The sequence below is a fragment of the Urocitellus parryii genome, chromosome 6 (assembly GCF_045843805.1).
Source record: "Urocitellus parryii isolate mUroPar1 chromosome 6, mUroPar1.hap1, whole genome shotgun sequence".
Taxonomy (NCBI): domain Eukaryota; kingdom Metazoa; phylum Chordata; class Mammalia; order Rodentia; family Sciuridae; genus Urocitellus; species Urocitellus parryii.
This window is the reverse complement of record NC_135536.1, coordinates 16,353,923-16,369,335: the sequence shown is the minus strand read 5'-3', so window position 1 is coordinate 16,369,335 and position 15,413 is coordinate 16,353,923. Positions and strand designations below refer to the sequence as shown.

The following is a 15,413-nucleotide window of genomic DNA, read 5'->3' as shown; positions in this document are numbered from 1 at the left end:
AGTTCAGCCTGGGCCCATGGACTGGGGAGAAAGAGTCACCTGAAATTGTATGCAAAACCCTGTGTTTTCATCAGATTCTCAAAGGGGTCCAGTGGACCCCAATAAGTTTAAAAGTCCAAGTTTAAAGAGAAGACTGCAGATAAGAACTCAAGTTCTGCTATACCCAAAGGACCTAAAAACAGCATATTACAGGGACCAGTCACATTGATGTTTATAGCAGCACAATTCACAATAGCTAAACTGTGGAGCCAACCTAGATGCCCTTCAGAGGATGAATGGATAGAAAAAATGTGGCATTTATACACAATGGAATATTATTCAGCAATTAAAAATAATAAGATCATGGCATTTGCAGGGAAATGGATGGCATTAAAGCAGATTATGCTAAGTGAAGTTAGCCAATCCCAAAAAAACAAATGCCAAATGTCTTCTCTGATATAAGGGGGGTGACTCAAAATGGGGTTGAGAGGGAGAGCAAGGGAGGAAAAAAAAAAGAACTCAAGTTCTGGATATTGTGCTTATTAGTTGTGTGATTCTGAGCAAACCATCTGAACTTTTCATAACTTCAGTTTCCTCATTTTAAAATGATTGAAAAGATAATGTCTGATCTGTGGCAAAGAGTAAAGATTAGGCAAGGTAAACTTCCAGCACAATAACTTCTTTCACCAAAATGGAGGACAAGCAGAATACCATCAAAACTTCAGTTATTATAATAAATGGAATCTGAAAACATACAACAAGAAGAGACAGAGAGAATCCCCAAAACCTTTGTAATTCAACCCACAAACCTCCACATGTGAGCAAATTCATGCTAAATTCCAAATGGTCATGAGACTACACTACTGTGGCAAATTGATGATGAGTCTCTTAAGTGAAAATTCCTACTAGAAAACAAACATCTTGGATTATTAGCACTTAAATATATTAGACATTAAACTAAAGCTGCATAGTACTGTATTTCTTTAAATAAACAGGTTTCCAAATGATGTAACAGCTTATATGATTATATAGTGTATATTTTTAAATGCATGACATATCCATGTTTGTGTTTATTGTCTATTTCTTAATTTTCTAGACCAAATGAGAAAAGTAACAGAAAACCTAAAACACAAGAAAAATCATTGATCATTTATCATTGGTTTTGGACTTCAGAAAACTTTATTTAGATGGAGAGGCCAACCTAACATATTTGCTTCAATATTTGGTCCAATAACTCTAACTGAAAATATTTACTGATCCTTGTCTATACCTCAATCTTATCTGTGTTACAACACACATACCTGAATTAATAACTACTCCACTCAAAAGTTTAAAAAGCTCACAGATAATACTTTTCCCTTACACATATTTAGGCTATTTTTAGAGCCCAGATGAAAACAGCCAGTACAGAAGGAAATGCACATGAAATTCCTGAGGTCTACTCAGATAACAGTCAAGATAGGTCAGTAGATATTTCGAATACCTAAGACGCTAATTTCAAATAAAACACTCCTGTGGCCAAGAACACTTTCTAAAGTTGTGTTTGAAGGCAATGGTTTGCATTATATGTTTGATTCCACAAATCCCTTAGCTAAAAATTGTTCCCATAGACCAGAAAGCACTATGAGAAGAATCTGTTCCAAGTGCTGTGGGAAAGCTGACCTTGCCTTGACACAGCACTCTTCCCCTGGGGAGTGCGAGAACTAGATCCCTTTCTAAGTGTTTCAGAAGCCCCAAAGTGAAAAAGAAACAAAAATCTACAGAAAAAGGTGCTTCATTCTGAATACAAAGCTCTGGAAATGGTCAGCTCTCTCTGGGAAATAAAATCATAGGGCAAATAAAGGCTCACTGCTCACCTGCTGTCCACACTCACCAATCTAAATGCAAAGCAACAATATTGAGTCTTAAGCTAAGTAGACATTTATTCAGCAACTAAGTACTGCAAGGTGCAAGGCACTGTTCACATACCAGGGATACCCCAGTGAACATCAATCCTACCCCAATGGAGCTTACCACATGCAAAAGAACAAAAAATGTGTGTAATGTACTGCAAATACAACTTAGAAAACATTTCATGAGGATCGATGATAAATCACAACAGGGTAACCAAATATCCAAAGCTTGAAACCAAAACTGGAGAGGCAAAAAAATTATCTTGAAAAGATTTCCATGGTTTCAGAACTTTCTTATATCCTGAAGATTAAAAAATTCCTTAAACCTCAATCAAATGTAAATTTAAGCTGAATATGACCTTAAAAATCAAAGAAGGCAAAGTGTATCAGAACAGTTTGCAATGAATCTAATTGAAATCCACAATGGCATGAAAAATGTGATTATAATATCTATTGCTGAACAAGAATTTTTGAAAAAGTAATACCTTAGAGAAAAAAATATAAACCTAACCCAAAGTTTTATAAAACTTTTTTTTAATCCTAAGATTTGAGCATAAGAGGGAAGAAAAAGGCAAAAAGAGCAATTAAAAACCCTACTGAAGCTCTGTATTTTAGGGCAACGACACTGATAAATTAATTTTTCGGCTACCAGGGAAAGAGGTGTTCAAAATAGTACCACTAAATTATGACGGCACGCTAGCACTTTAACAGCTTAGTAATGGTTAAGAAGTGTGACCACTGTAAGAACATTTTACAAACAAGCATGACTCTGTCAATAAATGAAAGAAATAATAATATTACAAAAGTAAGAAAAGAGGGCTGGGGATGTAACTCAGTGGTTACAGCACTTGCCTGAATGCATAAGGCCCTGTGTTTGATCCCCAGTACCACAAAAATTAAAAATAGAAAAAGGAAAGAAAAAGGAAAAGAGCTGGGCTGGGGTTGTGGATCAGCAGTAGACCACTCACCTTGCACATTTGAGGCCCTGGGTTCGATCTTTAGCACCACGTATAAATAAATTTTAAAAAGGTATTGTGTCCAACTATAACTAAAAAATAAATATTTAAAAAAAAGGAAAAGAGTTCATCTGAAGAAAATTTAGTCAGTCACCACAACATGGCACAAGAGTCACAAGTAACAATAATAATTAAGATTAACAATTATCAGGAGTTTCCTAAATACCAGGTTATTTGCTAAATATCTTACATTTAACATTAAACCCTCCAACCGCTATCAAATAGATACTATTATTAAACCCGATTTGAAAAAGAAAAAAAGTAGATTTGAGAAATTAAGTAGTTTAATAATGATTTAATAAGTGATAGCACTGGGATCCAATCCCAGGAGTTTCTGACTCTACTGAAGATTGCCTTGAGCACTGTGTCAAACAGCCTTCTCAAGTGGTCAATAGAGGCAAAGATCATGGAAGCACTGTCCAGAGGAAAGGAACTTTCCCCGATTCACTGGAACCTGCCAGGTCCTACAGACAGCACTACTCCCCTGATGAAAATATGTAACTTTTTCCATGCTCACAGAGCACTACTGGTTGGCCATAGCTTCCACATGGCTTACCTGCAGGGAGATCATGACCTGGCTCTGAAAGCATGCAAACTTGGGGCCCTTGGGAGTTCCATAGCACATTATAAATTACTAAACTTGTATCCTGGTTTCACATACCATCCTTATTGTACTGGTTTATCCCAGGTCCTCCCAGCAATATTGGGATTTTAAGCCTGACCACCAGACTGTGTGCAGATTCCACAAGGTGACACTGCCCCATGGGAATGGCCATGCCCTACTGACACCTTCTTATCTCACCACCTCCTTCAAAACCTCTATAACAGGGGCTGAGGTTGTGGCTCAGTGGTAGAGCACTAGTCTAGCACATGGGAGGCACTGGGTTCGATCCTAAGCACCACATAAAAATAAATAAACAAAATAAAGGTATTATGTCCAACTACAACTAAAAAATATATATATATATTTTTTAAACTCTATAATATAATTTCAAAATTGGAAAGAAAGTTTTCAAATTCCCCTTAGATTCATAAAGACTTTCAGAGGTTCTGAAGAAAATATTGTAAAATTTAGAATGAATGACAGGCAAAGAATTTCAACAGCTCTAAGAGGCTACTGTTATCATTAACAGGAATATGTTATCACAGGTTTTACTGTGCATCCCCTATAACTGCCATCATAAAAGTGAAATGGTATGCAAGTAAACGAAATATAGACTCCCCTGGCCCTCTACCAATTTATTTTTGGGCAGTAATAACGTTTTAACAGCCAAATCTGCACACCATAATAATTCTTTGCTCAGTGGGAGAATAGTGCAAGATACCAACATACTGATTATTTCTTGGTATGTAACACAAGCAAGGAACAGGTGTTATCCCACTCAGATTATTTCTGAACAGTCCTATGGTAAGATTAGACCTGGTGCTTGAGCCATCTGTTTACATGCTACAGTTTAGAGCTTCTGGAGCTTTCAAAAGAAAAGTTTGCTACACAAACTTTCTAACCATGTCTGCAGTTAAATGTTGAAGATAGGATGGTCTCTCCAAGGGCAAGACATTTTCTAGGGACTATGCCTATTCCCTCTGAAAGTACTCTGCTCTTCTGTTAAAAATCAAGTTCATAATATACCAAGTTGTATGAAGTTGCTTGTTTCCTGAGACAGATAACATCTAGCTGGAAATGGCAACTTTTCTGGACCTCTTAACAGAAGGAAAGCAATGCCATGGGTCCAATTCAACCTGCATTTACTGAGCACATTCCATACCTGGTACTCTAGATACACAAATAAATAAAACAGTTCCTTGAGAAGCTTTCTAGGGATGATAGGCACACCTTTATACATTTGGATGAAATTTACAGAAAACAATAAAACAATGTAGGAAAAAAAGGATGGGTAAAGAAGCAAAAACAAAAGGGTAAAGGAAGCAAAAACAAAAGAAATGCAAGTAAACAGGATTGACTCGTCACTGAAACTACCCTCCTGGTTTACTTTCTTCTCTTTGGGCTGACCTGTGGGTTTCCTTCCAAGGCTCTCCCTTCCTCTATTCAACCCTGAGGGGTCTGCTACATCCTTTTTCCTCCCCTGGTCAGCCTCATCTCCTCTCTCCTAACTTCAATTAGCTCACCTATGCTGATGATTCCCAAATCTCTTCTCTCTAGCCGGGTTCTCTTGCATGAGCTCCAGATGGGAATATCCACCTGTGTGTCCAAGTGGCACCTCCAACTTGATATTTATTTCTGAAACTGTACTCCATTCTTTCTTTTTTGTTTCCTCTCCCAATTATATTCCCCACCATCTACTGAAAACCTGAGTACAGAGCTAGACCCCTTGCTAACCCCTCCCCAACACCTAGCAAGGTAGGTAGTTCCTAAGTATTTCCAGATTCCACCTACTTCTCCCCATCCCTATCCAAGTCCAGGTAACCACAATTTACACTTGAACTATTCCTCTTGTCACAAAAAAAAAAAAAAAAAAAAAAAAAAAAAAAAATCACACCAGACCTTCGTTTAAAAATCCTTCACTATTTTGGATAAGTCCAAAACCCTAAACAAAATTCCTGCATTAAGGAATCCCTACCCTCAGTCCTTCCTCTTTCTGCTTGGGCTTCAAGGAGACCTGCTGCCTCTCCATCTTTGGCTTCAAGCAGTTCCCTTTGTTGGAAGTCTTTTTAGCCTCTGGCAGGATTCCCTTGCCCCACTCTTCAGGCTGCAGCTCAGAGACCATTGGCCTGAAAGCTTTCCCTTTGCTGCCCCTCCCTATGCCCTCTACTTCTCCTATCACAGCATGTATCATTGTGTCTTCTCATTAGTATCAATGCTAGAGTGAACCTATGTACTTGGCACTGTTAGGTCTTCAATCCTGAATGAACAAATGATTTTGCCAGGGGAAAAATTTTGTCTATTCCTGACTTTTTGCAAACTATAAAATAGTGAGATTTCCAGTTGGGAATATAGGATGGGCATTTAAGTGGAATAACCAGTTTCTCTTCCTTTCCCTTACCCCAAACCAGGCAGCCAAACACAGGGAGGGCCCTTAGTTTAATTAGAGCCCTTTCTTTACAGGCCTTACATAGCATTTTAAATTTAAGGCATTATGTGGATACGAGGACTCCACAAATTCCTAGCAACTAGATTAGGGGTTTCCCATGGCAAAACTTCCTATGATTACTGTTACAGACTAGTTATTAGAGCTTATTACTTCGCATGCACATTGAATCACACAACCACTCTTGAGAATTTGGTGCCGGTCATCCCCATGGTTCAGAACTGGGATGCCATAATATCAGGTAACTTCCACAAGGTAACACCACTCACCAGAATTCAAGCTCAGACAATACATCTCTAGAATCTTGGCCTGGCCTATGGCAAGTAGCCAGTGAATAAATGGTCAATCAAAAGATCAGGATGACCCACTGGGGGCTATATTAGAAAAGAGGCACTTGGATAACCCAAAATGCACTCATATTTGATTCGCAGATGCATCTTGGGAAACATGTTCAAATCACAGGCACTGTTAATTCTCTTATGGGGCACCACGATGGGGAAAGTTTTTTGGTCACAGGGAGGGCTTGCAGGCTGAACTAATACATCACAGGTAGAGCAAGCCATGGGTGTCCCAACACACATCCGGCATGAAGCCAGGCCAGAGGAGCCTGTAGCCTCTTCCATAGCTTACCTCCCGCAGCTCCAGTCTTTGGGCCACAGCTTCCAGGCTCTCCTGGCCAGTGCTCTCCACAGACAATGTGAATTCCACAAACTCGTTATTGAGCAGCTGGATGCGCGCAACCAGGCAGCTCTTGCTGGACACCGTGTAGCGCCGGGTGCGTTTCAATTTCAATCCAAATGGCAGTGGCATCTTCTCCCTTCAAGAATGGAGGGGCAAAGAAGGAAAATCCCGCGGTGATGACGTCGGGAGACAGCGGCCCTCTCTTGAAGGGATGAACACTGTCCAGTTTCGCGCCGCTCACCCAGCAGCTGCCGCCGCCATTAAAAAGCAACAGAGTCTCCAGAGGCCAAGAGAAGGGAGCATCCACGCCAGCGCTGAGGAAAGAGGAACCTTAATTACACCAAACACGGTAACTCTGGACTTGGCTTTCAAAAAACACAAAAAAATCAATGCAACTGGGCCTAAAGAACAAGCTCTCCTCTCCGCTGGAAAAGAAGGCACTAACAGGATCAGGGAGGCACTGGGGAAGTTCACCATCAGAGCCCAGGGCTGGGCCCGGGGTCAGACTCCACCCCTCACTCTACCCTACAAATAGTGATGACATCCTGTGGCTACGGTCAGGATTAAATAACAGCACCACCATAATCCCAAATATTTAGAACTGTTAATTTTTAACAGGTAAATTAATTCTTTGGAATATTCCTATGTCACAGCTTTTTTTTTTCTTTTCTTTTCTTTTTATTGCCTAAGTGAAAATAAGTGCAAAACTCCTCCCGAAGGGCTAGGCTCGAGTTCCAGACGCTTTAGGCAAATTAACCTTGAACTCCTTATAGGAGGACTAATCCCTTCTAACATATGGCAGCTGCGAGTTTCAAAGGAGGCGAATTGCTTAGCAAGCATTTGCAAAAACCCTGGCTGGCGTATAAACACGTAGGTTATCGGATTGATTGGTTTATAAACATATCATAAAAGACCCTACGAATGCCCAGGATCAAACCGTGGTAGTTCTGGTAGTTCTCTCCTGGGTCGGGACGTCCTGTGGGCATTCACCTGAAGAGGCGGGCGAGGCCTTGAACGCCATCCTAGGCTACCGAGGAGCCGTCGGGGTTCCGCAAGACCATGAGGCTAACTGGGCGGTGAACTCAGGCTCCCGCTTCCCCGCCCCACCGAGTCGAGAGCCGGCGGCGTTGCGGGGCGAACGGGTACCCTCGGAGGTCCCGGAACCCTCCGCTCGCGGCTGCGTTTCCGAGCGGAGGTGCTTGGCTAGGACCCGCCCTTCGCTCCCGGAGGGAACGTTTACAGGGGGCAGCTCGCACCCCGTAGAAGGTGAGGTTGGCGCCAGCGGGGGACGCCGAGGGGGAGCCGCTGCGCCCCAAGTGCGTTACTTACAACGTTGTTAACCACACCTGTTGATGGTAACTTCTGGGCCGAAACTGGGGGCGACCGGCAGCGGGTACTTTGGGGTACTTTGATATCCCCGGGAATATTTTCGCCCCTAAAGGAATCGACAAAATCACAACTATTTCCAGAGTGCTCGGCCGCTCTCACCAGCGAGCCTGGGTGGGAGCTGTTCCCTGAACTAGAGCCGGGGACCGCGCGGAGCGGCGCAGTTCACCTAACCCGGGCCTCGGGAGCTGCAGCTTTCACAACCTCACGCTACTATGGGCTGAGCAGGGACTCCATCCCAGGCTCCTCCTCCACTCCCAGTCCGCAGGCTGTCCCTCTCCTGACGGTGGCTCAGCCCCAAAGGTGATGGGCACTCGGGGATGGGGAATGGCACAGCTAGAGAACAGGATTTAGTTATTCCCCTAGCCTTTGCCGAGCTTAACATTTTGAAATTCCATCCCACAAATGTGTATTGCGTCTCCGAGCACAAGGCAGCGTAATGAGCATCTTGAGAAATCTAAGACGAATCCTAAGCCATCGCTGTCCTTAAGGAGATTACAAGCATGCTATAATTACATACAGAGCTGTATCTCTAATGAGGACCTGACCATGGTTTTCTGTCTGGTTTTTTGTTTGTGTTTTGTTTTTTGAGCTTTGGTTATCCCTCAGAAAGTGGGGTTTGTTTGTTTTTTGTTTGTTTACTTTTGTTTTTGTTTTTAATTAAAAACAAGGGGTAGAAGGCCAGAGAGGAAAACCAAAACTGGAACTACCTAAAGCAGTGTTAATAATATTTTCTGACTGCCTTCTGTAAGTAAAATCATTATAATATAGAAATGGAAAATAAATATTATAAAAAGATATGGTGTCCACCTGCAGTAGTTTTCATTCTCTTTGCCAGTTTCAGACTTATAAACTAAATAAAGCAAAATGAAAAAAAAATCAAACAATGAGAACTTTAAGAACCTTAAGTAAGCTTTTAACTAGAAGATTTTCTGATAAATCAGCAGTGTTTGTGTAGATTTTTAAAGATGGGCATGGTGGCATACACCTGTAAACCCAGTGATTCAGGAGGCTAAGGCAGGAGGATCATTGCAAGTTTAAGGCCAGCCTCAGCACCTGTCTCAAAAAGTAAAAAGGGCTGGGAAGTAATTCAGTGATAGAGCACTCTTGGTTTCAGTCCCCAGTATCCCCCCAATATATGTATACACACACACACACACACACACACATAAATATATATACAAAATTCTCTTCCATGAGATAAGTTGATTTCAGTTTTTTATACAAACTATAATAACTGGAAACAACTGATTAGTGTGACTGAAGAGACAAGATATTGCATATATGTAAAAGAAAAATAAAACATTTGATTTACGGGCTGTTAAAATATGATAGTTCTTCATAACAAAGAACTAAGCCTTGAAGACAATAGTTACTACACTATATAACTTAATTATTAACTTCAGCTTTGATTAAGCAAACTCAAAACTTTCAATTATCCCTGAGATTTCAAATGTTTTACAGCATCAGGGATAAGAAAAAGCCAATGTTCCTCTTTTTTATTTTGGTAAATGTTATAGCTGAAAGAGATGAGGGGTGTGTGTGTGTGTATTTACATGTATTTTTCCCCAAGAGTCCAGCTTGCTTTTTCCTTATTACATAAAACCCACTGCATTAAATAATGTTCTGCTTAGTAATTTACAAATTTATCAGTGATTTACACATCTTAATTTATATTTGTGTACAGTATTTGCTACCAAATGATGCCATAAAGCTAAGAATGTTTGAATATAACAACCTATTAAAATAAAGAAAAATAGAAAATTAGGATTCTGGGGGGGGGCAAATAATAAGTATGCAATAACTTGCATTATGTAAAAGAATATGCAATAATTTGAAAGGTGGTTGGGTCTGGAATTATAATTTAACTATTAAAAGAAAGATAATTCATAGCTTCTAGAAGAAAAAACTGGGAGATAATTTCTGTACAAACCTTTTCTGTTTTATAGTAAGAAAACATGTTAAATTCTGTTTCAGTACAGTTTACAAAAGGTAGTCCTGCTGCTAGTGAATTCACTTTAATTTTTCCTCTCCACATCCCCTTCCAAAAGTTTCTCAAATACATTTTTAACTCTGAAATCCTATAGGTTCACACCTACCCCAAACACACTACTTAGGGCCTCACCACATGTAACTTTGACTATGTTGATTAATATAAATAATCATTAAGAGGACAGAGAATATGTCATCTTTAAAATGATATGTACGTCTATTCCATTATATCAAACCTGCTTCTCACGTGCAAACATCTGTGTTGATACTCTACTATAAAATATCCTAGAAACAAAATAGACAACTATTTTCAGGGTAAAATTACTGTCTATTTCACAAACTTTAAAAAAAATCTGCCAGCTACTCTTAGGCATATACGTACGGATTGTCACTTGAAGCACGCGAACATTCTGAATGTGCTTTCCAGCACGCACTATTATCATAAGGCTTTCTCAGCAAAAGAAAATAGGACGAGCATACCAAAAGTGGAAAATCTAATCAGGATTTGCAGAAATCACAAGTCGGAATTTGCAAATCCAGGAATTCCTTTTTCCAGAGCAAACACGCTTTACTCCAAAAACAAAACAAGGCGTTACCCAACAGTCCTTCCAAACGCCCCTTCTCTCCAAAGTTATCTGGCAAATTTCACACTTACATATTCCAAGAGACACAAACATGCCTGACTTTCAAGATCCTGAACCAGAATAAAGCCACAGCAACCCGCCACGGAGTTCAGAAAAATTATAGACCCGTTTTGGAAATCCCTGGGGCAGACCCGAGCGAACCTGGGAAGGCAGGACTCCGCTCTTTGTTACCTCCCGCCGGGGTCCGGCAGCCGCGACCCATCCTCGCGGACGCCGGGAGCCCCGCGGCGCGCGCCGCCCCCTCCCGCCGGCCGGGGCCCGCGCCCTCACCTGCACCCGCGCCCGCATCCTCGGGGCCGCGCGCCCGCTCAGCGGCCCGCCTCCCCGGGCCCCGCCGCGCGGCCGCCGCAGCCGCGCCCGCACGCCAGCCCGTGCCGCTGCGCGCTCATGGGGATCGCCCGCCTCACTTCCTGTCTCCAAAAACGCGGCCCGCAGACCATTCCCCTGGGCAGAGTCCCGCGGCAACGAGGCGAAGGCCCGGGGGACGCCCGCCGGCGAGGAGCGCCGCACGCAGAGGCCCGCGCCCGCAGGGCCGGGGGCTGCAGCGAGACGGACGAGCGGACGCGGGACGCGCGGGCGGAGCGGCGGAGCGGCTGGGGCCGGGCGTCCCTCCCCCTGGCCGGGCGGGCGGGCGTACGGATCCGGGGAGGCGGCGGCGGCCCGTGACCTCAGAGAGTTGGAATGCGGGCGGCGGGGCGCGGGGGAGGCGCGGACAGCTGCGCCCGGCCGCCGGGGAGGGGGCGCGCCGCTTCTTTTTTTAATCGTGTGACCACTTATTTTAAGAGTTTCCAAATAAAGCAAGCCTGTTAATGAAATGAGGGGGGATTTCAGTTCCAGGTAAAGAGTTTTTCATTCCCGTGTTATTAGGTGGTGATCTTTAAAGGTAATTTCAGAACACCTGAAGTGCTCGCTTCTAACCACGTATTCTCCAAGAGGACGTGGTCAGTACGGTGGGCGAATAACACCACCAACACCCCCAAAGAAAAGGCGATAGGCCTCGAATAACTTGTAGGTTCCCTCAAGAGAGCTGTACGCTCCTCTAAGACACTAGAGCTATAAAGGTGGTGACTCCACCGTCAAGTTGTTTGGACTCAAATACCAGTTCCAACACTTACTAGCTGGGTGGCCGTGTGGAAATTTCTTAACCTCTCTGTACCTGTGTCCTATAAAACGGGAATAATGTAATTATTATCTAATAAGCAGGTAAAATATATGTAAGGCTACATTTAAATCTAGGCCGCATTATGCTTACTACACAGTCCATTATTGCTATTACTAGGTATTCCAACATAAACTGAGGGATAAAATTGTGTGAACCCTAACACACCATTCATTACAGGAAGAGTGATCTTGGCATGTGGTGTGAGTGGTTGGAGCAGAGAAACTTTTCATTTTTGTAAATTTTAATTTCAATGATTTAATACGTTTCTGGAATGCTTTTTAATGTTAAATTTCATTTAGATCTCTCTCACTTTGTTCAACAATTAAACACTTGAATATTTACTATGCATGAGACTAGTTCCCTGCACACAAAGGACTTCTGGTCTAGTGTATGATAAACGCCCTGTAAACAGTGCTGCTCCAGTGTGGGGGCCCTGTCACAGAGGTATGAGTGGTTCTGGAGAACAAAGCCCAGCAAGAATACCCAAAGGCAAGCAAGATCACCTGTGTTTCTAATGGGGGAAAAAAATCGGTTCTGGACACCAAGAGGGGCTCAGTTTTTGTGGAAGGAAAAAAAAAATCTGAAAATGAGCCATTTTTCTTCTCTCTGTGCTAGAAATATTGGAATTATGTTTCACCCTTCTCCCTTTCTCATCTCCAGTTGTCATCAAGACTTGATATTTCCTCCTTTGAAATGTCTCAGTTCTTTCTTTCTTGTTCCCCCTGGTAACTTCTAAACCCAACCCTTGTAACTTTACATCCCAATTACTGCAGCAAAGGTGGTTGTCTTGCATTTATTTGGTTTCTTGCCATGTCTTACCTCTCTCCTGGGTTTATCACTTCTTCCCAGTGGACTCCCAAGGTCAAGCTCTCCTGCCTCCTTAGCTTTAAAGGCTTTCTAAACTGGATTCTCAGGCCACCCTTATATCTTACTTCTCTCCAGTGTGCCCTCTGTTCCCCAACAAGTGGTTTCCTCTAGGCAGCAGTCCCTCCAGCCTTTCTTCCATTTGTCTAAGCCTTCAGCTTCTCTCCAAGTCTCAGTTCAAGACTCAGCTCAAGATCACTTTTTTTTTTTTTGGTACTGGGGATTGAACCCAGGGGCGCTTAACCACTGATCCACATCCCCAGTTGCTCAGTTGCTTAGGGCCTTGTTAAATTGCTGAGGCTAACTTTGAACTCATGCTCCTCCTGCCTCAGCCTCCCTAGTCCCTGGGATTACAGGCATGCACCATCTCAAGGGGCCCAAGACAACTTTCTAGTCACCCCATTCCATGGTGATCTCCGTACTTGGCAGGAACTTTAAAAATTGTTTCACAGAGGCTTCTTTTAGAATTCCTAGGACAGTACTGGGCAGAGAGTAGGCACTAAATAAAAACTTGTTAATTGAATCGGGAAGAAAATAAAAGAATTTTAAAAATAGAAAATGATCATAAAACCTAAGTGATGTTGGACAGCTGAGTTGAACTTCCTCCCTCACAGCCCACAGATGTTATTTACTGACCAAGTACTTAAGCTCTGTTTTCCCTCAGTCATGTTACTTTGGCAGTAACATCCCCATGGCAAGGCACATGAAAAACCCCTTCAAAGGGTTAGATATAAAATTATTATTGGCTTATGGTTTCTATGTAAGAGAATGAGGTAATTTATATGACTCAACCCCAAAAGGTACACAAAGGCGTAATTGAAAAGTCCCCTTCCCACCCTGTCTGCTAAACACGAGCTCTTCTGGGGAGAACTAGGGTTACCTCCTTCCCTCATATATTCTACTAACATATAGGCAACCAAGTTTGTAGATCTACCTCCTCTTGTTACCCAGAAAGTGACACATACTTCTACACTGGAAGATATTACTAAAATATACAAATAAATTAATTTTTTTTAAAGAGAGAGTGAGAGAGGAGAGAGAGACAGAGAGAATTTTTAATATTTATTTTTTAGTTCTCGGCGGACACAACATCTTTGTTGGTATGTGGTGCTGAGGATCGAACCCGGGCTGCACGCATGCCAGGCAAGCTCGCTACCGCTTGAGCCAAATCCCCAGCCCATAAATTAAAATTTGAAAAAAGAACTGCATATAAAGTAATGAACGATTAAAAAGTTAAAGGGGGATGCTGAGTTGTGGCTCAGTGGTCTCACATGTGTGAGGCTCTGGGTTCAATCCTCAGCACCACATAAAAAAATAAACAAACAAAATAAAAGTATTGTGTCCAACTACAACTAAAGAAGAAATCTTTAAAAAAAAAAAAGTGATAGAAATTGTGCATTGGGTAGTGCATTGACCAGTTGTTTTCCTGGGAGTTAAAAAAAAAAAAAAAGTTAATGTGCTTGGGTAGCATGATGAATACCCACTATATACCACTATATAAAATACAACCTCCTCAAAAGTCTAAATTGAGTCAATTCTTCACTCCACAAGGACCATGATGTCTTGGGGGAGCAGGGAAGTGAGGGTGGGGACTGGAACTAGAGAAATCAGCATTGATTTCTGGAACCCTCATCTTGAGCTTTGCCTGCTACACTCAACACTGTAGCAGGTGTATCACCTTTTCAGTTGCAAAAGAGTGAAAATTTTGTGGGTAGATTTCCCTAGTCCTCAAGGAAAGGATGATGTTGGTGATTTTTTGTTCAAATGGACAAGAAAATAGAAAAGCATGTCAATCTCATAGCAAAAGTAATTGCTGAAGTGCACGCCTGTCATTCCAGTGGCTCTAGAGATGCAGAGGCATTGCAGGTGTGAGGGCAGCCTCAGCAAGTTAGAGAGCTCCTAAGCAACTTAGGGAGAACCTGTATCAAAATAAAAACATTTTTAAAAGAGCTGGGGGCTGGGGATGTGGCTCAAGTGGTAGCGCGCTCGCCTGGCATACACAGAGCGCTAGGTTCGATCCTCAGAACCACATAAAAATAAAAATAAAGATGTTGTGTCCACCGAAAAAACTAAAAAATAAATATTAAAACAATTCTCTCTCTAATAAATACATAAATAAATAAATAAATAAATAAAAGAGCTGGGGATGTAACTCAGTGGTAACACGCCCCTGGGTTCAATCCCCAGTACAAATATATATATATATATATATATATATATATATATATATATATATGGTATTGGAAGTCAACTGCTATTGCAAGGAGAAAGGTGAATAAGATGCTATCCCTGTCCTCAAGGACTCACCATTTGAACAATAGGTGAATGCATAATTCTCATAAGTGTGGAAATTTACACATGAGCATATTAACCTAAATGAATGCAATGCCTGGTTAATCACTGCAATCAGCTTCTGCTTGAGTTTGAAAAGACAAATTAAAGGACATTAAGCACTCAAAGAAGAGGAAAAAAAGCAATGCAGACTAGAGGTGACACATCCCCACCTCTTCCTTCCCCTATCTTGTACACACAGATGTACACACACACACTCATGCACACTTGCACAGGGTGTGCAAAATCCAGTAGAAGCCAGGGGCGGTAGCGCATGCCTGTAATCCCAGAGGCTCGGAGACTGAGACAGGAGAATCATAAGTTCAAAGCCAGCCTCAACAATGATGAAACGCTAAACAACTCAGTGAGACCCTGTCTCTAAATAAAATACAAAAAATAGGGCTGGGGATGTGGCTCAG

The 15,413-nt window shown here is 42.1% G+C and overlaps 1 protein-coding gene across 4 annotated transcripts in view; it reads right to left on the bottom strand.

Annotated features, from left to right (window-relative positions):
- Ptpn21 (protein tyrosine phosphatase non-receptor type 21) overlaps positions 1–10,985 on the bottom strand; it is an 83,026-nt gene extending 72,041 nt beyond the window's left edge. The window contains exons 1-2 of one of the 4 annotated variants that reach the window (XM_026400765.2): positions 10,908–10,985; positions 6,565–6,929 (exon numbers count right to left, since the gene is read on the bottom strand). In XM_026400765.2, coding sequence (XP_026256550.2) covers positions 6,565–6,744 — 180 coding nt within the window. In that variant the 5' untranslated portion in view covers positions 6,745–6,929; positions 10,908–10,985. Of the gene's footprint in view, positions 1–6,564; positions 6,930–7,605; positions 7,726–7,944; positions 7,992–10,778; positions 10,839–10,907 lie in introns of those variants that run through there. The other 3 variants (XM_026400772.2, XM_026400777.2, XM_077800288.1) reach the window with 3 other exon arrangements.
- Between the last annotated feature and the right edge of the window lie 4,428 nt (positions 10,986–15,413).